The following is a 23,523-nucleotide window of genomic DNA, read 5'->3' on the forward strand; positions in this document are numbered from 1 at the left end:
CTGACACCCCTCCTCCCTCCTCCTTCAGTCTGTCTGCTGCTTGGGGTGTGTGTCTGTGTCTGGGTGTGGGGGGTGGGGGGTGCTCTGCTGCAGAGAGAAAAAGTGTTGCTTGGGAAAGGTGAGCTGGGCATGTGACCGAGCCATGGGATAGGGGGCTTGAGGCCCACTTGATCTTTGGCCTTGGTTTCCTGTTTTACCTAGGAAAGCTGTCTGCACACTGTATCAGCTGGAATCCTACTGATGCCTCTGGGCAGCTCTCTGAGTGAGACCTCCAGGGTGGGTGGGCTTCCACTGCCCCGGTTCTCCCTGCTCCTCAGCCTCTCCAGCAAGCAGCCACCTCTGTTGGGCCTGGCTTTCCTGCCCCCCACAACCCCCAGCACCATCTCGCCTTCTCTGGGTCAAGACCATGCTTTCATGGCCCCAGGGGAAGAGCGTGATTAGGCCCTGTCTTTCTGGTGTCATCTGTGAATTGTCTGCTGATAGAAGCCTCAGGACCCAGTGAGAATGGGCAAGGAAGGTGAGGGGCCAAGGAAGTCTGGTAAGGGAGGAAGGTGCTCACTCCCCTAAGAGATCAGGCTCCTTGGCCTTGGAGAACCTGGTCTGGTTCTCGCCGCCTCCCTCCAGAGGTTCTCTGCTTACCTGTGTTGTCCTTGATTAGGGGAAGGGGAGCTTAATGTTTCCGAAGGTGCTGGTCGGGGATAGAATGGCATAATCTTAGATCCAGAGTAACTCTTATGCTTGGGATAGCAGGGGCCCTATGGCTAGAGGTGGGTTGTGGAGGTCCATGTGGAGGTCCAAAAGGAGTCTTTAACTACTGGGGTTGAGGGTCAAGGCGGGAAGAGATTACAGAGTCCTGGAGAGGGATTGGTGGTCCACAGAAATCTGGGGCTAGCACAGCAGTGGTAACGTGGGGTCCAGTGAACTTGCTTATTGAACCTGTGCTGGGCGCCCGTGCCTGTCTGGGGAGTTCCCGCCCCCCGCCCCCACCCCAGTGTCTGGGTACCTGGGTTAAGCGGGAGCCCTGGGCTGGGGACTCGACTTCCACGAATGAGCAGGGCAGTAGCCTTCTGGGCAGAGGCCTAGTGGGTGGCAATGTCGACTCAGCCAGGGCTGGAATGCCTGGCACCTGCTTTAGATTAAAGGAGATGCCTGCAAAGGGGGGATGCCTGCCTGTGGGGGAGTGGCTGGGACGGAGCTCCGTGGAGCCCAGGAGTGGGGTGGAAGGAAGGGACCAGCGCCGCAGGTGGCAGAAGCTGTGGTGGGAGCGGAAGGGGCCAGCGGTCACCCAGCTCTGCAGCCCCTCCTCCAGGGAGTCTGAGACAGGATCTGGGGGCACCCCCACACTGCCTCTGGCGCCACAGGCTGAACTTCTGCCCCAGCGCCCAGGGGACGGGGCAGCTGCAGGGAGCCAGGGTGTCTGAGTGTCCTGTCTCCCCAGGACCGGGAAAAGCCTGCAAGGAGGTGGGGGGCACTTTGGAGTTCTTGTTGTCCTGATGCCATGCTTGCTCTTCTGGGGCTCCTTGGTTGCTGGTAGTGAGGCACCCCAAGAGCCTGGCATCCAGGGGTGACGGGGAAATGGCATCCCTTCCTTGCGCCAGGAGCCCTGGGCGCTGCCCGGGTGCTGACCCGGGGGGGAGGGGGCAGAGGGGGATGGCACCGTGGGAAAGTGGGCAGCCGTGGGAGCCAAGCGGGTACAGGCTGGGTGCCGCGGGCAGGGAGCCTCTGCCAGGCCCGCTCTCCCTGGGGTGGGGCTGGCTGTTCCAGGGACTGGCTCAACCTGTTGAGCGCCCGGCTGCTGTAGTTTGGCATCTGTGCCCCTGCCTGCCAGCCCTGGCAGCTGCCCACCCTTAGCCACACTGTAGGGGCTGCCCCCCGGGGATCTGGGAAAAGGAGGCTCTGAGTGGCCAAGGGGCCGGGATGGGGCTGGTGGAGGCTCGCCCAGAGAGTCCTAAGTTTCCCCAGGTCCTGTCCTTTATCTACTAGAGCTGGGGCTAGAGCCCATTGGAGGGCTAGGTAGCCAGAGGCTGGGAGCTGAGGGTCTCAGTGGAGGACGCCCCCGTACTAGCACTCTTGAGGTGCTGCATGCCACTTGGATGGGCGGCCCTAAAGGCCGCCTGGAGTTACAGCCTGGAATTTCCTCTGCCGGGTGCCAGGGCCAGGCCTCCAGAGCCCCACCCCCAGCCTGGCCTGACCTCCCCTCCCTGGGAGAGAACTGCCGACTTTCCCCAGAGGTTGGGGGAGGGGCATGGAGGACATTCTGCTGCCCTGGGAGGAAAGGGGTGACTTCCTGGGTGCGGGGGTGTGTTGTACTCCCTCAGTCTCCCCAAAGCCTCCTCTCCCCCCCCCCCCTCCCGCCCCATGAAGAAGAAGGAAGCTCCTGGTTCCCAGGCAGCTGTCTCCCACCCTGCTCTGAGTATGGGGAGGCTCGGGTCCCAGGAAAGATCTCTGAGCCCTGCAGGCCCTAGCTATCCCCCCACCTTCTCGGACCCCTTAGCTTTGGGCCCACCTTGGGGCTCTGCTAGCTGGTGGAGAAGGGCAGCCAGGGGGCTACTCTGTAGGGGAGAAGGTGTTTACCACTGCCCATAACTGGGGGAAGTGGGCACAGGCAGCTTCCCTCTTCCTCTCACTCCTCAGGGGAGGGGTGGCCTCCCTGTCTTCTTACTTTTTCAGTCAGTGGCCAAAGGGGAGCCCTCTCCTTTTTTTGCCTCCTTTCCACCCCAGGCCCTTCCTGCTTGGTCCTGGACCACCTGCCCCTCCTAACCTTGGTGTCTCTTCTAGGCCCCCTTCTCCCAGAGGAGGCTGGGATTCCCTCTGTCCAACCCCCTCCTCCAAAGGGCTGGTGGCCCTGCACTGGCCTGTCTTCCCCTCCCCCTTACTCCCCACCCCCCACCCCCCACCCCAGCCTCAACTGGGAATGGCCCTGAATCCAGCATTTCCAGCATTTCGAAACCAAGATTGTTTTGAAATCCCTGAGTACTTCTCCACCCCCCTCTGCCTCCCCTCCTCCCCACTAGCCCAGAACTTAGTCCTCTAATCTGACCTCACACTGTGCATTGCCAGGGTGTGTGTGTGTGTGTGAGTTTGAGTGCTAACACTCAGCCACGTGCATACTACTCTGTGTGTGTGCGTGCGCGTGCACGCCAGTGTGTGTGTGTATCCCACTGTGGGTGTCTCTTCTGTCAGCAGTTCTGTGTGACCGGCCCATGTGTTTTGTGATTCTTGAGATCTCCTCATTCTCTATGAGGATGGCAGCCTCTGTGGGTTTTGAGCCATTCTTAGGGAGTTTGGGGTTACTTGTAGGAGGTATCTCGGATGTGTATCTTCGGGAATTGTGTCCGTGTCTCAGTTGCACCTACGGGGAGTATCTGTAAGGAGTGGGTATATACGCCTGGGGTTGTGTCTCTTTGATGAGCGTACGTGTGTGGATGTGTGTGCGTTTGTGCACGTGTGTGCTCTGCTTCTGTTCTCACTTCTCTCCTCCTCCCTTTGAACATGTCTGGGGTGTGTCGTCACAGGTCTCCCTGCAGCGACCTGGGACATGGAGTCCTCTGTCCCTTGATAGGGAGGTTTCCTGGAGTAGGGCCAAGGCTTCTGGCAGTTCCGTGGTCCTTGGAGAGAAAGTGGTGGAGTGGGGAGACTTTGGGATAAACTATCCCCAGGGCTGGGCTCTCTTCCTCTGCCCCTCGCAGATGCCCAGCATCTTGAGGGATCCCCAAACTATCAGTGCACCCTCTTCTTGACCTGATGATACAGTGGCGGCTGTCACAGGGAGGCCCCGGTGCCCGAAAGGGCTAGGAAAGGGGATTACCCCTCTACCCCAGTCACTTCCTTCCCGCAGGGATGAGGAACATCCAGCCACATCAGACCTGGGAGCTTGGTGGTGGCTAATTTAAGATTCAGGAAAGTTGACTTCTCTGGCTAGGGGCAGGCAGTAAAACGACACAAGACGTTTGTGTTTCCCACCTTCACGGAAGACAGAAGGGGCTGGAATCCTAGGGGTGTGATGTTTCACCCCAGAAATATGAGGCATTTGGGGTGGGGCCAGCTGCCATTGTAGCTTGGATCCTGGGAAGTCCTTCCTGATGTTGAATCTTATCCGTCCCTGCTGCAGTTAGACTGTGCTCTGCACTGGGGCGGGGAGGGGGTGGTGGTGCCAGAGGGGCTGTTTTTTGGTTTTGGGTTGTTTTTTTTTTTTTTTTTTGGCTAAAGCAAGGGTGGTGATAGCAGAGTTATGTTGTTATGTCAGCCTGGGATTCAGGCGCTGGAAACCCTGATGTCTCGCTATGACTCAGTTTCCCATCCTGGGATCTCTGGCTACAGTTGGATGCTTCCCTCCAGTAGCACCAGGGTCAAATCAGTGAGGAAGAAGAGGGCCACGGCAGGGGCTGTTTGTAGGAGTCAAGGGCCTGTGGAGACAGCAGCAGGAGGTAGGCAGAAGGATAAGCTGTCCTTTCCCCCCACCCCCATGGCCTCTGGTCCCAGGACACAGTGGGAGGAAGGGAGGGGTAGAGGCACAGGTTGGTACAGTGCTCAGTGACCCAGCAAGGGGAGGGCTTTGGCAAGGAATTTTCGGTTTGTTTCTCAATCTCTGTCTCTGAGACACGCACACACACGTCACTGCAGACACCTTCAGGAGATGAGCCTAGAAAAGTCACCCAGGTGGCGGTAGGGCAGGGTGCTACCAGATGGGGCTATGTGGAACCAGCTTCATTCTGGCAGAAACTCTGCACTTGCCCCCTTGAACTGGAAGTTGAGCTCAACTGGAAGTCTCCTACCCAACTCCCCCATCCTGGGCCTGGGAACAACACAGTCTGGACAGGGTTAAGTCTGGTTGGCAGGGACACCCCCCTGCCCCCAGTGCAGAGAGAGAGAGGGAGGGGTGGTTAGCAGCTTGCTCTAGTTGGCGTCTCTCCCAGAATTCTTCGGAAAAGAACTCCCCTTTGACCCCCAGTACAAACTGAGCCCAGCCACCAGCCTCCCTCCCGCCTGCCTGTGGGAGCTTCACCCAGCCCCCTCCTACTGAACGGCTAAGCCTGATTCTCTCACCCCAGGTCCTCCCACCCAGGCCGGTGGGGATTTTGCGTCTTCAGGGGATAAGGGGTGTAGCCAAAGAGACCACACAGGGGCTCAGGAGAGGCACCCTTCTTTCCTCTGACATAGGATAGCCCTGGGGGCGGCGGGCACTGAAAGCCAGGGTCCTCAGGTCTCCCCATCCATCCTTTCCCCCAGAACCTCAGGCCAGGTCATGGGAGTCATCAGCCCCTCCTCTCTCTCTCTCTCTCAAAGGCATCTTCCAGTGCCTTCTCCTTTCCTGCTTCCAGGATAGGGAGGGGGAGCGGTGTGGTGCAGCAGCTGGGTCAGGCCTGGCTCCCAGCCAATCCACAGAAGTTCTGGAGTTGGGGGGGGGGGGTGGTGGTGTCCGAGTTGCTCAGAGACTTCCTGGAGCTGCAGGCTGTGTGTCTGTGTGTACACGTTTATGTGGTGTGCATGTTGGGGGAGGGGCTGGGGTTATGGGAGGAGCAGGGGCAGAGATTGCTGGCTTGGGCTTCTAGCTCTGACCGTCTCTCCACAGGGAGCCCCCTTCCCAGACCACACCCTTGAGCCTGAGCCCGTCACACTTTGCTCCTGAGGTGAGAGCTCCGTGTGCTTGTGTGTGCCCTCCGCAGCCTCCTCGCTGCTCTCTTGTCTGCCAGAGTCTCCCGCTTGGCTTTTTGTCTTGGGCGCCCTCCTCCTGGCTTTCTGCCCCCACTTCTCCTTTCGCTCTCTTACACCCATTGGAGGGGAGCTGCGGAGCCTTGGGGCGGGGCGGGGCAGGAAGGGTTAAAGCGCCACTCCAGTGAAAGTCCCAATCCTTTTCTTAGCTGGATCCCATCCCGGTGGGAGGTGGGGAGCTCCTGGCCAATCACCCCTGGAGGGCAAGGTACAGTTTCCTGGTCATCCCAAGTACTTGCCCCGCTCTGTCCCGGCTTTGGCCTCAGCTGGCTGAGTCAAAGCCAGGGTGGCTACCAGCCACCGTAATGTGGTTTCTGCCCTGGCCTCTAGACACACACACACACACACACACACACACACACACACACACACACTCTCTCTCCCTACTACCACCCCCCTCCTTCCCTCCCTCCCCTCCCTCCCCTCCTTCCTTACTTAGCAACAACTCTCTGAATTCACAACAAACACGCCTGTAGGCTCCTGGACTGACTAGGGAAAGCTGGAGAAGGCTGAGGACCAGGAGGAGGCCCTTCTCTCAGACTGTCCTCAGGAGGGAGGGGCTTCTAATCCCCCCACCCCCCTTCCCTGCTGGAGGCCACTACCCCTCAGGGACTGGCAGGAAGTGGTCCTGTTTCCAACTGGAGCCCTGAAAAAAGAGGGGAGCAGTGACAGGTGTGGCTGAGCAGGTGTGGGGGCAGGGTTTAGACTCCACCCTCACCAGTGAGTCCTACTTGACCTTTGACCCCCACCTGGTGAGTGAGAGGGGCGGCAGACTCACCGCCAGCCTAGGGGCCTCTCTCAGCTGGGGCCCTGTGCTGTTGTCATGGTAACTTGCTTGGCTCCCTTCCCACTATTAGGGACCAGGATGGGTGAGGACTTAGCAGATTGGGGGTGGGTAGGACTGGGGGCCCTAGAGAACTTTGCTCTCAGGGCACCTGTGCTGAGGGGGTGGGGACTGGTGCCCTCTCTTTGATCTCTTCCCTGGGCAGGAACTGGGGGCCTCTAGCCAGGACCTGGTGCACATCAGGCGTGGAGGGAGTGTGTGCGGAATGAGTGAGGGGCACCCGTTCTCTCGTCAAAGCCGATCCAGGGTGAATCTGTATTGCAAAATGGTTACAAACCCAATTGCTGGCGGGTCTGGGTTCAAATCCTGATTCTTCCAATTCTGGACTGTGTACCTTCGGCAAGTTACTTAGCTTCCCTGTGCCTTAAAGGTGGGGATCAGGAAAGTACTTTTTTGTGGCGTTATGGGGAGGATTAAATCAGATCATGCATGTGAAGCATTAGGGGCAGTCTGATGTTACAGAGCCAGTGCTCAATAAACGCTAGAGTTGCCTCTCTTCATTATTAGTCACGGCTTTCTGCAGGAACCCCCGACCCTTCCCCTCCCGACCCTCCCAGTGGTGCTCCAGCAGGGAAGAACTGATGGCCGGTGGGAGGAGTGGGGGGGGGGGGCAACCTTTCCAGCACTTCAGATTCCTGGATTCTAATACCCTTCCAGACTCACTTTCTTGCTGCCTCAGTTTCCCCACCGTTGGAGCCCACCAACATCTGGGTTGCAAGTTTGCCAAATAGCCAGAGGCCCAGAGAGGAGCCTGGGGGACTTAGGACATGTCCCTCCCGGTCTGCCAGCACTTCTCAGGCTGAGCTTTCCCTCCCCCGGGCTGCTTGGCTCAGATCAACTTTAGCACCCCTCCCACCATCCCATCCCTGCTGCTCTGTTCTTCACCAGGCTGAAACGCTACATTCTGTCCTTAAATGGCTTAACTGGTTGCCTCCTCTCCTTCCTGGCCTAAGAGGTCAGGGACCTTCCTTGGGGAGAGCCATGGCAGTGTGGAGCTGTGACTTGGATGGCAGCTGTGACGCCTGCCCCAGGGTCCAGGGTCCCCTAGATTCCCTGTACCCTGCCTGGACATTTTCCCCAAGTGTGGCAGAGCAGTGCCCAGGCCCGGGATATGTATAGAAGCCCAGATGGGCCTGCCTGGCACCTGCTGTACACAAGCCGGCAGGGAGGAGGCATCCTGAACCCCCGGGGGTGGGGTGGGGTCATATTGGCATCCACCGTGGCCAGAGGACTCTTTTCCTGGGCTGCTTGAGTGTGGGCAGTGCTGGAAAGAGTTCTGCTTCAGCCCTGTGTACCGTGGGGCAGGGGGGATGCTGAGTGACCCTGGGTGAGCAGGGTCCTGTGGGCCCTGGGGTAGGAGTGAGATAGTGGAGGGGCTGAGGCTTGGGAACTTCTGGATGAGGAGCCCAGGAGTAGGCAGCAGGCATGGGGTACCCACAACAGGGGGAGCTCTGCAGACGGGTGGTTTGGATCTTCTGGGGAGCGAGTATTCAAATCTCAGGACAAAGTGGATTAAGATGTGGCAGAGCTGGGATCCCAGGGCTCCTGGGTCTGAGACCTGGGCTTGGCTGGTCGGTACCAAGATGAGGACCTGGTACTCTGGCCTGGTACCAAGATGAGTGGGCTGGAGACCCTGGCTCCGCTCATCACCTCCTTCTGGGACCAGAGAGGACACCTCCCTTCTATGGGCCTGAAAGTGAGGGCTCAGAGTTGGCCTGGGCCATGCCTCACTGCCGGGCTGGCCATGCTGCCTGTGCCCAGCCCCTGGGGCCTGTTCCTTGGGCAGGCTGGGGCTATTTTTGGGATCGGGCTGGGGCTCTGGGGCTGGTTTCAGATGTTCCAATGTGAACAGGAGAAAATGGGAACAGATGGCTGGAGGGTTCCAATCAGCGGGTCCTGCTGGGAGCAGGTTATTTTTAGGGCCTTGTTAACCCTTTGGGGGCTCGGGGAGCCACCCTGAGAGGGACAGCCCTCTCTAGTTGAGAAGAGGACAGGTCTTCTCCCTGGACCCATGCTTTCCAGAACTGCCTGTGCCAGTTGCTTTTCTTGCTCTCTTGGACCCTTCACCCTTTAAAGATGCGCATGGCAAGAAAGGAGGCCCCAGCTTCCTCCAGCCCAAACCCTACAGGATACTACCAAGGGGTCGGACGGGCAGAGGGATGCCTGGCTGGAGGATACAGGCCACTACTGAAGGAAAACCCCTCCCACTTGCCTCCTGAGGCTTTGAGACACACACCCGAAGCTAAGAGAGCGGAGAACGTTATCACTTTGGGGGTTCACACTCTGGGTTCAAGTGTATGTCAGTACATCTACTGATACCCAGGGGAGTGCTAGCTGAGGGAGCTGGCCTCTTCCAGAAGGGCAGAGGAAGAGCCCAGCGTTTGTACTTGGTACCATTAATATGATGTCCACAGGCCCCATTCCCTTGGATACTGCAAGGGCAAATGCCCACCTTTACCAAATGCCCACATATCTGGGTGCTATGCAGGGGGCAAAGAAGGGGATATCAGGGCCAAAGGTGGTTTCCTGAGGGCTGAGTATGTCATACGTATCTCACCCTGTAAATGTATCCTCATTTTGCAGATGAGGAAACGGGCTCAGAGGGACAAGTCCCATAGCTCAGAAAGGGCGGGATGTCACTGGCACCTTGTCTGTCTGACCGCAAACCCAGTTCTCACTGCCCTGCATCACTCGCACTGCCTGCCAGTGTCCCGACCCCAGAAGGTGAGGCTGCTGGGGCAGGATCTCCTCAGGGAGCAGGTTTACGGAATGAGTGTGGGAAAGGAGGCCTGGGGGCAGGGGACCCTGCCGGTCACTGGTCTCACAATCCCCTAAGCCCTTCTGGCCTGAGGGTGCCAGGACTGACACCAGAAACCCCGTTTGGCCTTCCTGTCTTCCCTGCAGGAGGATCACAGGCACACATCCTGTCTCGTCAGTCCCCACCCCCACCCGGCCCTGGCCCACATGCCCCTGCTTCCTGTAGGGTCAGAGCAGTCTGGATGTCAACGTGGGCAGAGCTTGAGGGCCCTCCAGGTGCTGCTGGTGCCAGGGGTCTGGGCCAGGCGGGCGAGGGGAGGGGGTTGGGAGGACGTCTGGGCCGCTGGCAGTACCTGGGGGAGAGAGCAGTGCGGCAGGCAGGCCGGCTTTGGGTGAGGTCCCGCCTGGCTGGCTGTGCCAGCAAGTCTGCCCGCACTCCGGTCCTCCCACAATGGCCCCATTGTTCCCAGCCGCCAGGCAGTTTGGAGGAGGTTCCTAGGCCACCCCTACCCCCCCGCCCCCCAACAGGGGCCAGATTAACCCCTTGGAGGACAGGCCAGGTGAGGGCCCTCAGGGAGCCACCCTGCCCATTCCTCCCTTCTGGGAAGGCTTTGGGAGGTCACCTCCCACCCACGTGTACCCAGCAACAGGACAACTCCAGAGACCAGGGTCTCCCACTGGGTAGGGAGTAGCACCTAGACCCTCTCCCACCCCCACCGTGGTGCAGGTGCCAGGGGGCAGGAAGTGCCAGTGGGGTGGCAGGCGGAGACCAGATATATTTGGGCTGGTGGGGCTAATTCCAGACACCACCGCCTGCCCTACTGGCTCCTGAGCTCCTTTCCTTCCTGTGAAACCAGAGCTGGGTTGGGCCTAGCTCAGGATTTCGGTGGATTTAAAGAGGCAGCACCGTCCCTTGCCAGCCTGGCTTCCTCTCCCCCTCCCCAGGTAGGGTCTGGGGCAGAGAGAAGGCTGAAGAACTGCTTGCTCCCGCCTTGCCCCCGGCTAACCCCAGGCCCTTGCCCCAGTCGGGGTACCAGCCTCTTGGCAACTCCTCTCTCCCAGAGCTTTGGGCGGGTGGGGTGGGCGGGGGTGGGCTGTGGTTTCCTGTGTTGGCTGTTTGTGCCTGGCCCAGAGTGCCCGCCGCCTGCCTGGGCTTCCTGCCCTGTCTTGTTTCCTTGTGCCCCCCACCCTCCCTTCCCCCACCACCCCCCCCCCCCCGAGGGAGGGAGCAGCCAGGGATTGGGCAGCAGCCTTTGGGGGCACCCCACTGCCAGGGCATGACTGTGTCCCAAGGCCTGGCCACATTGGCACTGGCTGAAGGAGCCAAGTGAGGTGACTTCAAGCTTGTCTAGGCAATGCCACTTGTTCTGCGGCCTCCAGAAGGGACAGTGGGCACCAGAATGGGCAGCATCCCCCCCCCCCCAGAAGCACCCTGTTCAGAGCCCCCAGACTACAGTAGTCTGGGGCCAGAAGTTGCCATGTCCCTGGAGAATTGAGGTTGCCTGGCGTCACCCTGGGGCTGCAGGTGGGGTGAGGTGGTTTGTCAACCAGACAAAAATTGTTGATTTGCATGGTCTCCTTTGGCAGGAGGTGGGGGGAAAGGGGGAGAGCTGCTAGGAACCAGGGCAAGGGGAAGGCCTCTGAGTCTACGAGTCCCCATAGAGGGTCCCAGAGCAATACCTTGGTCCTTGAGCAGATTTCCTGCTGGGGTATGAATCCTTGACCTCCCCTCTTGGCTGAGTCACCACCTCAGGAAGAGGAAGTGACCTGGGTGGTAGGGGAGAGCTTCTAGGGACCAAGGTATCCTGACACCCAGGAGGAAGGGGCACCCGGACCTTGTTGTCTTGGGAGCTGCGTCTCCCTGAGCCAGGGGACAATAATCCTACCCCTATTGCTCTAGCAGGGCCCTGACCTTTCGGCCATCACAGAGGGCCCAGGCAGCCCATTTCCTCTCTAGAGGTGTCTGCCCACTGTATGGGGGGAGCATGGAGCCTCCAAGCCATTTTCTCTCTGCGTCTCTTGGATGGTTTTGAGCTAGGCAATGAGACCGGTGGGCTGGCTGGCGAACCAAGCAGGGGCTTCCAGTGTGGGGGCAGCTGGAAATAAGCAGGTTGCCAACCGGTGTGTGAATGCCTGTTGTTACCTGTGGCGGTTCTGTGTTGAGCATCCATGGAAGCCTCCTGGTCTTCTCCCCCAGCTGGGGTCAGGTCCGCTGGCTACCCCCCCAGCCCCCGCCTCCCCCAAGGAAGACAACCAGCAAAGCAGCTGATCTGAGGTTCTTTGTCTCAACTGCCTCCTGGGCTCTGTTCTCAGGGTGTGCTCCTGGCCATTCACTCAGGTGACTGAAGCCTGTTTGTGAGCACAGGTCACCACTCCCCACCCTACCCTCTGAGAGGGAGCCACAGCGCTGTTCCCAGAGCCCGGTGGTGCCTTTCCTTTCACTCATCCCAGGGGCTTCTGCTCTAGTGCTGGGAAGTCCCCTTTACTCGGTGGTGAAAAACTGCACCCTCCAGGAATTAGCCCTTCTACCCCCATCCCCAGGCCTTCCAGGTCTCTTCTGGGCCTGTGAGTGTGTGAGGATGAGGGGTCGTTGGGAGCTGGGGCAGACTCCTGAGGGGTAGACTGGGGGAGGTGTGAGAGATGGGAAAGTCCTGACTCATCTGTGCTTGACTCAGCTCGCCCTGCGGCGGGGTGGGAGCGAGGGGGTGGAGTCCGAGAGGGAGTCGGGAGGGTCACTCCGAGATTCTTCTGAGGAGGAGCCCTGGCCTGACTGGGGACACAGGAGAGGACTAGTTTTCTAACAGCCGCTTCCCAAATTATTACAGGTCCCAACATTTGAAGTAAACACAGGAGGTAGTGGGTGGCCCTCGCCCTGCCCCTCTGCCCCACAGGGGGCGGGCCCAGTAGGTGGCCTGTGAGAAGCCCACCGATATGGTGCAGGCTCTGATGCGTCGTCATGACACCAAAGGGGGGGGGGGGGACGCGAGACACTGCAGTGCGGAGAAACACCCCAGGAATGGGGTCTCGGCCGCTCCCACATACTGGTCACATGACCCAGACCCTTTTCCCGAATCTCCGTTTCCCCGGTGTGAAATGGGGATACTGTCCCCATCGGGTGGTAGGTAGTTTTGAGGATCAGCGCGGTGGTGAAAGGGAGCGCTCGAGACTTGTCAGCCACGGGCCTGTCCCTAAGCCCAGGTGCCTTCTCCAGTCCCACTCTTTAACTGTTCCTGCTCTGACCTGTTGCAGGAGACGCGGGCTGGCAGCGGGCGGCTTCCCAGCCAGGCCCTGGACTTTGGAACCTTCCCCTGAGCAGCCTCTCTTCCCGGAGACAGAGCTAGAGCAGGGAAGGCCAATATGCCTGGGGTTAAATTAGGGTTAGACTTCCACAGGATCACGGGGGCGGGGGGTGGGGGGGGGAGGGAGCCTCGCCTCGCCTCGCCTCGCCTCCCGCTCCAGCCCAGCCTCCAGCAGCCTTCCAGGGAGCAGCGAGAATGTGTACCGGTGTCTGGCTGGGCCTATCATGAGGGCAAAGCTAGGCCCAAGACTCCTCCCCTCCCCCACTCGGTCGGTGGGGCGGGGGAGGGCAGGGTAGGGGGCGGTTGGGTGGGGCGTCGGTGCTTGTGTAAGTCTGTTTGTTGGTGTATCTGTGGCCCCGTGTGCGTGTGTGCGTGCGTGCGCGCACAGCGCGTGGTTCTTTGTCACTATCAGGCTCAACTTTCCATGGTTCCCTTGTGGCCGGGCCTCAGTCTTTTCATCTGTTCAATGAGTCGGCCCGCTCCCTCTCTGCTGTCGGGCAGCCTGGGCGTCCGCGGGTGCCCCAGGCTGATTCCGTGCTCTTGCTTGGGCCAGCGCCTCCCTCGCCCTCCAGCACACCTCCTCGGGGTCGGCGTGGGCGCGCCTTTAGTTTCCTGGGCTCCGTGCGTGTCTTTGTCTTCCCGTCCACGTGTGTGCTGTGAGTGTGTGTGAGTCAGTTTGGGTGCTTGTGAGTCTCTGAGCCCCTGCCAGGCGGCGCCCGGCGTTAGGTTGAACCTCGGCCCGCCGCCGCACGCGCCCCGCCCATCGCCGCACTTGGCCGTGTGTCTGTCCGTGCGGCGCGTGCGGGGCCTGGCGAGGCACGCTGCAGTCCTGTCCGTCTCCCGCTCCCTCGCTCGCTTCGCTGGCTCCCTCGCTCGCTCTGCCTCTCCGCTCGGGCTCTGCCGAAGGGGGCGGGGTGGGGTGCAGGGGCGGGGGGGGGGGGGGAGGGGAGGCTCCTGCATTCTTGCGGTCGGGGAGGAATCTGAGCCAGCGTTACTGGTCTCCAGAAGAGCCCAGCTGCAGCCCCGGGGCCCCGCCAGGCCTCTAGCTGCCCGCCCGGGCCTGCTGGAATGGGCACGGGCTAGGCCTCGAGCTGGGGGCGGGGCGGGGCATTGCCCCCACCCCGGCCCCCTCCACGCCCCGGGCGCCCTGGGGGCGGGGCGTGAGGAGGTCCCCACCCCGGGTGAGGGGCGTGCCTGGGAGCGGGAGTCCCCCAGGGGGCTAGAGCAGACCTCCTGGCAGCCCCACGCGGGCACCTTTGCAACCTATCCTTTTAGTGATTTCTGCCTCAGCGGCCCGGGGTGGGGCGGGGGGTGTGGGGTGTGTGCTTGCTAGAAACTGCAAGCTCCCTGAGGGTAAGGTGCGGGAGGGATGGGGATAGGACCGGCCTCCAGGATAGAGACCCCACCTAGTAGTCCTCCCTTTCCATTCCCACCTTACCCTCTCTAGTTCCCTAGTCCCAGGGCTGTTGGGTCCTCCCGTCACCCCTCCCCTTCTCACACCCCCTCCCCAAGTCACAAGTTTTCTCTTTGGGGCTTGTTGCTGCAGTCCGTGCTCCAGTACCGAGTACCTGGCTGGGCCCTGGGCACGCACAGGGGCCGTAGCCCCACTGTGTGTGGGAGCCATGAGGATCCTGGCTAACAAGACAAGGTGTGTGGGTGTCGTGGAGGGCGGGAAGTGTGTGTGTGGAGTGCGGGGAAGGGAAGGGCCCAGTGGTCACGGGGCTGAGCGGTGCTGGCTTGGAAAGTGAACCCTGTGGGCACTTGGCTTCCAGGCCACCGGTGGGCTAAAGGGGGGTCAGAATGGGAAGGCCTGCCCTGAGGCAGGAGCCCACGGCCTTAGTGCCTGGGCCCAGGGGACAGAGGGGAATGGCAATCAGCTATGACTGCTGCTCCAGTCCCTTCCAGCCCTTGCCTCCGAAAAAAAAACGGTTTGAGCAGACCCCCGCCCACCTCACTGTCGGGTCCAATGGCGCCCTCTGGCCTCAGTCTAGCCGGGGGTGGGAGCTGGAGGGAGGGGCGGTGCCTGCCTCCCTCCCCTTCCCCAGGAGAAGCCGGCAGACAGGGCCAGGCGGCAGCAGCAGGACAGCAGAGCTGAAATAAATCTGAGCTGGTGTGGAATGAGGGGGGATAAATATCCTCTCCCGTGATGTGATCTTTCCAGCGGCTATTAATAGGTCTCCGGGGAGGGGGAGGCGGTGGGGGGAGCGGGCTGGAGCTTAAAGGGCCCGCAGCCTAGGCTGCAGGAATCCTTGGCTTCCAGCTTCACTCCATTCTGCTTAACACGCCACTCCCCTCCCCCTTTCCTCCTGCTCCTGCCTGCCTGCCTGCCAGGCCTGCCGGTGGACCCCCTTCAGGCTCCCCCCCTCCCTGCTCTGGGGAGCTGTCTGGATCAGTGGGCACTACTCTCCAGTGTGCTTTTCCCCACTTCCCCAGAGGAAGGGGGCTGGGGCATGAACAATGACCCTCAGGTCCCATTTCCCTTACCTGCTGGTGTAGGGGCACATGAAAGTTGAGGTGTAGGAACTTGGAAGGAGTCTGAAAACAGCAAACCCTAAAAGAGGTTGTTTAAGTGTTGGTCAGGTGCTAGAGGAGGGGAGTTGCCATGGAGGCTTGCAGTGTGATGGATGTTGGGGGTGGGGGCGGATTCTGCCAACCAAGGCCCTGGTGTCCACTTGAATCGTGGGGTCTGAGATGTGGAGGGGGTTGCCCTATCTTCACTCCCCAAGGTGGAGAAAGACCTCAGCCCTTGTCTGAGAAACCATGGAGGGAGATAGGGAATAGCTGGTGGTCTTAAGATGCTACTCAGCCCCCATCTCCACTACCACCAGGTGAGGCAGGATGGGGCATTAAAATCAGGTGCGCTAGGCCCCTAGCAAGATTAACTTTTCATGTCTCTCCCACCTTCTCCCAGGTTACCCCACCCCAGGAGGAGAGAAGCTCCAGGGAGCCCGCCGCTCTCCCCACGCGGCCACTGCCCCCCAGCCCCAGCCAAGCCAATGCACCCAGAAAATAAGTTGACCAATCATGGCAAGACAGGGAATGGCGGGGCCCAATCCCAGCACCAGAATGTGAACCAAGGACCCACCTGCAACCTGGGCTCGAAGGGCGTGGGGGCGGGGAACCATGGGGCCAAGGCCAACCAGATCTCACCTAGCAACTCAAGTCTGAAGAACCCCCAGGCAGGGGTGCCCCCTTTCAGCTCGCTCAAGGGCAAGGTGAAGAGGGAGAGGAGCGTGTCTGTGGACTCTGGAGAGCAGCGAGAGGCTGGGACCCCATCCCTGGATTCAGAGGCCAAAGGTATCCCTTTTCCTGGTCCCCAAGACCCCAGCATGTTCCATAGTCCAAGGCCCAAGCTTGCTGCCCTCTTTGCCCGATTCCTATCACTTGCTTCTCTCCAGCATTTATGCAGGGTTGCCTTTCTCTTACCCCCATTATACCCACCAACTTGGTCATTCTCTCAGGAGTGGGGTTGGCCAGGGTGGAGATTTCTCATCCTTAGGTGCCACCCATGGAGGGGCCACCCAGCGTGATGGGGCTTCCGGTCAGCCTCATTGCTCTTCTGCTTTCCCACCAGAGCCTCCAGAGGGGGAGAGGGAGGTGCTCTGGGGTGAGGAGCAGACCCACACACCTCCTAGGAACCTCCTAGTATCCCAGCTGGTGGGAGCTCTTGAGCAGGCTCTGGGGCCTGGAAGAGTAGCAGCGCCTTCCCCCTCCCTCACCATCCCCCCCCCCCAGCCCTAATTAGAACCAGTTGTGGTTGGGGATTATGCTGTGCTTGGTGCTGGGTGGGGGAAGGGAGACAGGCAGCGGGGCTGGAGAGAGAAATCAGAAACAAATGGCGGTGTGGTGGGGGCCAAGGGCTGGCAAAGTGCCCACCATGTCCTGGGCATTGCCCTCTTGGGGTGGGGCATCTGGGAGAATGGGCCTGTGGAGACCCTGGGTGTAGGAGGACAGGGCCTCTGGGCATTCCTTCTGACCCCTGCCTGCTCTGTCCTGCCCCGGCAGAGGTGGCACCCCGGAGTAAGCGGCGTTGTGTGCTGGAGCGGAAGCAGCCGTACAGTGGGGACGAATGGTGTTCAGGACCCGACAGCGAGGAGGACGACAAGCCCATTGGGGCCACCCACAGTGAGTGCCCATTGATCCCAGGATGCTGTGGCCCATTGTGCCCCTGGGGGATGGCTGCCCTGAGGGAGCCTCCCTCTCCTCACCTAGGGCTTTAGCCGGCTGAGTCTGGGCAAGGAGCAGGGGTCAGGAGCCCAGGCTACTTGTTTCCCATCCTACCTGTCACTCTGTCCCTCCCGCGATGTGACAGCTTAGCCCCTGCCTTCCAGGTGCTCAGTGGCCCCCTCTTCCTTGGGACAGAGGTAGGGTGGGGTGGCCCCTCTTGGCCACACCACCTAGACCTCCTCCCGTGAATTCCTGGCCTCTGCTGCCACCTACTGGTCAGTGGCGGGAGGGTGGCGAGGGTCCTGCATCCCTGGGAGCCAGACATTGGCTCTGCTCGCGAAGTCTCGCTAAGCCTGGGTGTGAGCTGACAGTGGCTGTGTCTCTGGCACCCTTCCCCAACCTCTAATTGACTCCTGGCAAATGCCTAGAGTGCGTCACCAGGACGAGGAGTGGGTGTGGGTGGATGCCCCTTCCTCTCATTATTGTATTGATCAGTGTGTATTTGGGCCTTTGCTCACGTAATGGGGAGAACCAGATACTGTCCTGCCCTTGGGAAGTCCATACGCATTTATTTGGTCGGCCCCCTCAAAGATTACACCTGTTTGAGGGGTGAAACAACTTAATGCAGAAGAAGCCAGCCAGAGAAATGTTAAACTGTGAACTTCTCGAGGGCTGGGACCCTACAAAGAAGGAAGAAAAAGAATGTGCTGGCTACTTTGCTACTTTGTTTTAGTTAATCCCTACAAGAGCCCTGTGAAGTAGGTGTTCTTAGGATGCCTATTGCAGAGGAGGAAATAGACTCAGCAGATGTTTGTGGAATGAGTGGACCGTGTTGGTGGATGGGATTAAATACAGAAGCCTCTGCAGCTGTCTGGGAGTTTAAAGGTCATCTGGTCCCAAGTCTCCCCCCCACCCCCGCCCAGGTGGTCCATGAGCCCCACTGAACCCATCAGGGATAGATGGGGCTGGTCACTGCCTCCCAGGACCCTCAGCCCCCCACCACCCTCGTTCACTTTTATAACATTAGACTGCCAGGATGTAGAAACATTGAAAGAAACAGGGAAATACAAAGGAGAAATTGATAGCTTCCGATACCCCAAACTAAGGCAACCACTGTTACTGTTTCAGTTCTGTCATTAGATTCCCAAATTCTTAGGTTGGGGGCAGTCTAACGTAGAGGTGAGTAGCACAGACTGCAGTCAGACCGCTTTGGTTCATACTCCGGGTCTCCCATTTATTATTTGTGTACATTTGGGAAAGAGCCTCGGTTGTCCCATCTGTAAAAGTATTTACCTCATAGGGTTGGTATGAAGAGAAAATGAGTAGTTATGTGTAACACTTAGAACAGTTAGCTTTTGCCATTGTTCTTATTGTACTAGAAAATTCCTCATTGGAATAAAGCCTGCCTCCCTCCCCTAACTTGTACCTGGGAGTCCTAGTTCTGTATACCAAATATGCACCTTCCTCTTCCCCAGGGCAACCCTGCACATTGAGGTCAGCTCTCAAGCCCCCCCTGGGCCCCCAAGCTTTTGGCTCTGTCATTCTATGTAAAATTTGTTTTTCTTTCTTTCTTTCTTTCTTTCTTTCTTTCTTTCTTTCTTTCTTTCTTTCTTTCTTTCTTTCTTTCTTTCTTGTCTGTTTATTTTGAGAGAGAGCGTGAAGGAGCAGAGAGAGAGAGAGGGAGAGAGAAAATCCCAAGCAGGCTCCACTGTCAGCACAGACCCTGACACAGGGCTTGATCCCTCAAACCATGAGATCGTGACCTGAGCTGAAATCAAGAGTCGGATGCGTAACTGACTGAGCCACCCAGGCACCCCTAACTTTTGTTTTTCTTGGCGTGGGAATGGGTCTGCTGACTTACCTAGTCCCATTAATGACCACGTGTAGCTCTTTTTTTTAGGCTAGGACTCAGAATCAACTTTGTGACCGTGGAACAAACTTCAGTCCATACTCAGGGCGGTCCGTCTACCCTGGGAGTGCATCCACTATGCCAGCCTTTCATAACTCTGTTTTTGGAGTGATTTTTTTTTTAGTTTGTGACACAGTTCTGAAGTTACCGTAAAAACAGATTTCTTTGGCCTGCCTCCTGTGCAGAGTGGGAGTTAGTATTTCCATTGTGTAGACGAAACAACTGAGGCTTAAGGGGACGGACTATCATCTTCATAAGGTCATAACATCCGTTAATGGTGGATTCGCTTGCAAAACCATTCATCGTTTGAATCATCGATCTGTACAGCCTCTTGGCCTCCTCCTACCGTCATCCCCACTGTTGGAGCATTCGCAGGGGTGTGTGTGTGCACGCGCACACACACACACACACACACACACACACACACACACACACGCTATAGTGCGTGGCTCAGAGAAGGGCTTTGCAGTCCCTGCCTGGGTTCAAACTTTAGCTCTGCACTGATGGGCTGTGTCACCTTGGGTGAGTAATGTCATCCTTCCAAAGTCGTTTCCTCCTCCGTAAAGTAGGGTGTGTGACACCTCCCTCCCAGGGACGTTGTGGTTAGATGGAATCACATCTGTAAGTACCCTGCAGAATGCCAGGCACACGGGAGCCTGTTTGCGGGGGTCACGCTTTCCCTCCCCCTCGGCTCCGTATGCTCCCCACAATTTATCCGTCGTGGTCGAGGACTGGTATCGGGCAAGTAAGCGTAGAAGCCAGACACACACCGCCAGAGTGTGACAACAAACGGCCCCTGCCGGCACGAGCTGCAGAACAGTGAGCCCGTCTGTCCCTGGGCATCTCTGGGATGGGGTGGTGGGGAGTGCCAGCTGGCTCTCCTTTCTAAATCTGGGCTGCTTACCCTGTTTCTCTCCTCTCTCACGCAGACTGTAATGTAGCAGACCCAGCCATGGCGGCCCCACAGCTGGGTCCCGGCCAAGCCGCCCAACTGCCCCTCAGCGAGAGCAGCGCCCCAGGCGCCCCCCACGGGCCTCCGCCAGGCCTCCGGCCTGATGCCCCCGGGGGCGGGGGTGGGGGCGTCCCCGGAAAGCCTCCCTCACAGTACGTGTACGTCTTCACCACCCACCTGGCCAACACGTAAGTGCCTCGGGGCAGGCCAAGCCGGCTCCCTTTCCCCGGTGCCCCTCAGCCTGAGCGGGTGGCTGCCGGGAGCCAGGCTTAGGCTGGGCTGGGTGAGGGCAAGGGCTCCCTCCCGGCCCCCTGTCTGAGCTCTCTGTGCCCGACCCTCCCTCCCGTACAGGGCTGCTGAGGCGGTGCTTCAGGGCCGGGCCGACTCTATCCTCACCTACCACCAGCAGAACGTGCCCCGGGCCAAGCTGGACCAGGTGGGTGCGGCGCCCCTGTGAACAGGAGGATTGGCCGGCGCATCCCCTTAGCTGTCTCACACTCTGCCTCTGTCGTCCTGCAGGCCCCGAAAGTGCCACCTACCCCCGAACCGCTGCCCCTAAGCACGCCGTCAGCAGGCACGCCGCAGCCCCAGCCACTGCCGCCGCCCCCGCCGCCCCCCGCCCCTGGCAGCGCCCCGCCCGCCCTGCCTTCAGAGGGTCCTCCCGAGGACGCCGGTCAGGACCTGACACCCAACTCCGTGGGAGCCGCCAGCACGGGCGGTGGCGCCGGGGGCACCCACCCCAACACCCCGACAGCCGCCACCGCCAACAACCCGCTGCCTCCTGGAGGAGACCCCGGCGGCGCCCCGGGCCCTGCCCTGCTGGGGGAGGCCGCCCCCGCCGGGAACGGGCAGCGGAGCCTGGTGGGCTCGGAAGGCCTGTCCAAGGAGCAGCTGGAGCATCGGGAGCGCTCCCTCCAGACGCTTCGAGACATTGAGCGGCTGTTGCTCCGCAGCGGGGAGGCCGAGCCCTTCCTCAAGGGGCCCCCAGGAGGAGCCGTGGAGGGGGGCCCACCAGCACAAGCCCCTCCCGCCCCGCAGCAGCCCCCTGCGGCCCCTCCCAGCGGGCTGAAGAAGTACGAGGAGCCCTTGCAGTCCATGATTTCACAGACGCAGAGCCTAGGGGGCCCCCCGCTGGAGCATGAAGTGCCTGGGCACCCCCCGGGCGGCGACATGGGGCAACAGATGAACATGATGATGCAGAGGCTGGGTCAGGACAGCCTGACGCCCGAGCAGGTGGCCTGGCGCAAGCTGCAGGAAGAATACTACGAGGAGAAGCGGCGGAAGGAGGAGCAGATTGGGCTGCACGGGGGCCGCCCTTTGCAGGACATGATGGGCATGGGGGGCATGATGGTGAGGGGGCCGCCGCCTCCCTACCACAGCAAGCCTGGGGATCAGTGGCCACCAGGGATGGGCGCCCAGCTGCGGGGACCCATGGACGTCCAAGATCCCATGCAGCTCCGGGGCGGGCCTCCCTTTCCCGGCCCCCGTTTCCCCGGCAACCAGATGCAACGGGTGCCTGGGTTTGGGGGCATGCAGGGTATGCCCATGGAGGTGCCCATGAATGCCATGCAGAGGCCCGTGAGGCCGGGTATGGGCTGGACCGAAGACTTGCCCCCCATGGGGGGCCCCGGCAATTTTGCCCAGAATGCGGTGCCCTACCCAGGGGGGCAGGGCGAAGCAGAGCGATTCATGACCCCTCGGGTCCGGGAGGAGCTACTGCGGCACCAGCTGCTGGAGAAGCGGTCGATGGGCATGCAACGCCCCCTGGGCATGGCAGGCAGCGCCATGGGGCAGGGCATGGAGATGGAGCGGATGATGCAGGCGCATCGGCAGATGGATCCGGCCATATTCCCCGGGCAGATGGCTGGTGGCGAGGGCCTGGCGGGCACCCCCATGGGCATGGAGTTCGGTGGAGGCCGGGGCCTCCTGAGTCCCCCCATGGGGCAGTCTGGGCTGAGAGAGGTGGACCCTCCCATGGGGCCAGGCAACCTCAACATGAACATGAATGTGAACATGAACATGAACATGAACCTGAACGTCCAGATGACCCCACAGCAGCAGATGCTGATGTCGCAGAAGATGCGGGGCCCCGGGGACATGATGGGGCCGCAGGGCCTCAGCCCTGAGGAGATGGCCCGGGTGCGGGCCCAGAACAGCAGTGGCATGATGGGTGGCCCGCAGAAGATGCTTATGCCCTCACAGTTTCCCAACCAGGGCCAGCAGGGATTCTCTGGGGGCCAGGGACCCTACCAAGCCATGCCCCAGGACATGGGCAATACTCAAGACATGTTCAGTCCTGACCAGAGCTCGATGCCCATGGGCAATGTGGGCACCACCCGGCTCAGCCACATGCCTCTGCCCCCCGCGTCCAATCCTCCCGGGTCCGTGCATTCGGCCCCCAGTCGGGGGCTGGGCAGACGGCCTTCAGACCTCACCATCAGTATTAATCAGATGGGCTCACCAGGCATGGGGCACCTGAAGTCGCCTACCCTCAGCCAGGTGCACTCACCCCTGGTCACATCGCCCTCTGCCAACCTCAAATCACCCCAGACTCCCTCACAGATGGTGCCCTTGCCTTCGGCCAACCCACCGGGACCTCTCAAGTCACCCCAGGTCCTCAGCTCCTCTCTCAGTGTCCGTTCGCCCACTGGCTCGCCCAGCAGGCTCAAGTCTCCTTCCATGGCGGTGCCTTCTCCGGGCTGGGTCGCCTCACCCAAGACAGCCATGCCCAGCCCTGGGGTCCCCCAGAACAAGCAGCCGCCTCTCAACATGAACTCTTCCACCACCCTGGGCAACATGGAACAGGGTAAGTCCGCCAGGCCAGGCCGGGGGGCACTGGACTCTGGCGCTGGGAGCCTCCGGGGGTCGGGGGGCGTGTTCGGGCTGGGGCAGGCAAGTGAGTGAAGGCGTCTGTATCCGGGCGCAGAGGTGGATGGCTCTGCTTAAGGGGCACGTGTCACCAGCTGGGCGTGAGCTTCCGCAGGGAGTGCCGTGGTGGTCTCCCAGGCGTTTTGAGGGGTTCGTACTTGGGGTCTCCCCACTGTCTGGGCCCCTGAGGCTGCAGGAGTTGCTTGAAGACGGGTGGGCTGTAGTGATAGCGGGGGTCCACGTTGAGGGTGCTGAGCAGAACACTGGAACGGAGGTGTGCTTGGAGGAGTCGGGAGATTCGGGAGCTGGCCTTTTCCTCACCCACAACGTGAGCAGCCAAATTCGTCTTCCCCTCCCCAGTCACTCCCGCTCTTTCTGTCTCCCCGCTTCTGTAGGTGCCCTCCCGCCTAGCGGCCCCCGGAGCAGCTCCTCAGCGCCTCCCGCCAACCCTCCCAGCGGCCTCATGAACCCCAGCCTGCCATTCACTTCCTCCCCAGACCCCACGCCTTCCCAGAACCCCCTGTCACTGATGATGTCCCAGATGTCCAAGTACGCCATGCCCAGCTCTACCCCGCTCTACCACAATGCCATCAAGACTATCGCCACCTCTGACGACGAGCTGCTGCCCGACCGGCCCCTGCTCCCCCCTCCGCCACCGCCGCAGGGCTCTGGGCCAGGTGCGAGGCAGGAAGGGGGCCGCAAGGAGAAGAGCTGGTGTGGGCACCGGGCACGGGAAGAGATGCCATGGCCAGCGGTCACCCCTGTGGTTATCTGGCTTTCGTGCGCTTCCAGTGGGCCCTGGGGATGGGGGTGTGGCGTCCCGGGTCAAGTTCCCGCTTGTCGTCAATTTAGCGAAACGAAGCCGAGTACTCCAGTGGTCTTTCCAACATCCAGTGATGACCCCATGGCACACTGGGCCAGAACTTGGGTCTCTTGGCTTCTAACTTGAATGCCTCAAGTCCACGCCCTTGCAGCCAGGACAGGCCCACGGTGGAGGCCCCTTACCCCTCCTGGC

At 60.4% G+C, this 23,523-nt stretch overlaps 1 protein-coding gene across 5 annotated transcripts in view; it reads left to right on the forward strand.

Moving 5' to 3' along the window:
- Positions 1–23,523, forward strand: part of BCL9L (BCL9 like) — a 28,649-nt gene that overhangs the window by 1,669 nt on the left and 3,457 nt on the right. The window contains exons 2-9 of one of the 5 annotated variants that reach the window (XM_053900407.1): positions 5,573–5,630; positions 14,159–14,260; positions 15,524–15,909; positions 16,618–16,737; positions 19,618–19,828; positions 19,992–20,076; positions 20,160–22,446; positions 22,904–23,185. In XM_053900407.1, the coding sequence (XP_053756382.1) occupies positions 14,235–14,260; positions 15,524–15,909; positions 16,618–16,737; positions 19,618–19,828; positions 19,992–20,076; positions 20,160–22,446; positions 22,904–23,185 (3,397 nt within the window). In that variant the 5' untranslated portion in view covers positions 5,573–5,630; positions 14,159–14,234. Of the gene's footprint in view, positions 1–5,572; positions 5,631–9,128; positions 9,281–14,158; positions 14,261–15,523; positions 15,910–16,617; positions 16,738–19,617; positions 19,829–19,991; positions 20,077–20,159; positions 22,447–22,903; positions 23,186–23,523 lie in introns of those variants that run through there. The other 4 variants (XM_053900409.1, XM_053900411.1, XM_053900408.1 and 1 more) reach the window with 4 other exon arrangements.

This window comes from Panthera pardus, unplaced genomic scaffold (assembly GCF_024362965.1).
Source record: "Panthera pardus isolate Hobbes unplaced genomic scaffold, ASM2436296v1 HiC_scaffold_12, whole genome shotgun sequence".
NCBI classification, from domain to species: Eukaryota; Metazoa; Chordata; class Mammalia; order Carnivora; family Felidae; genus Panthera; species Panthera pardus.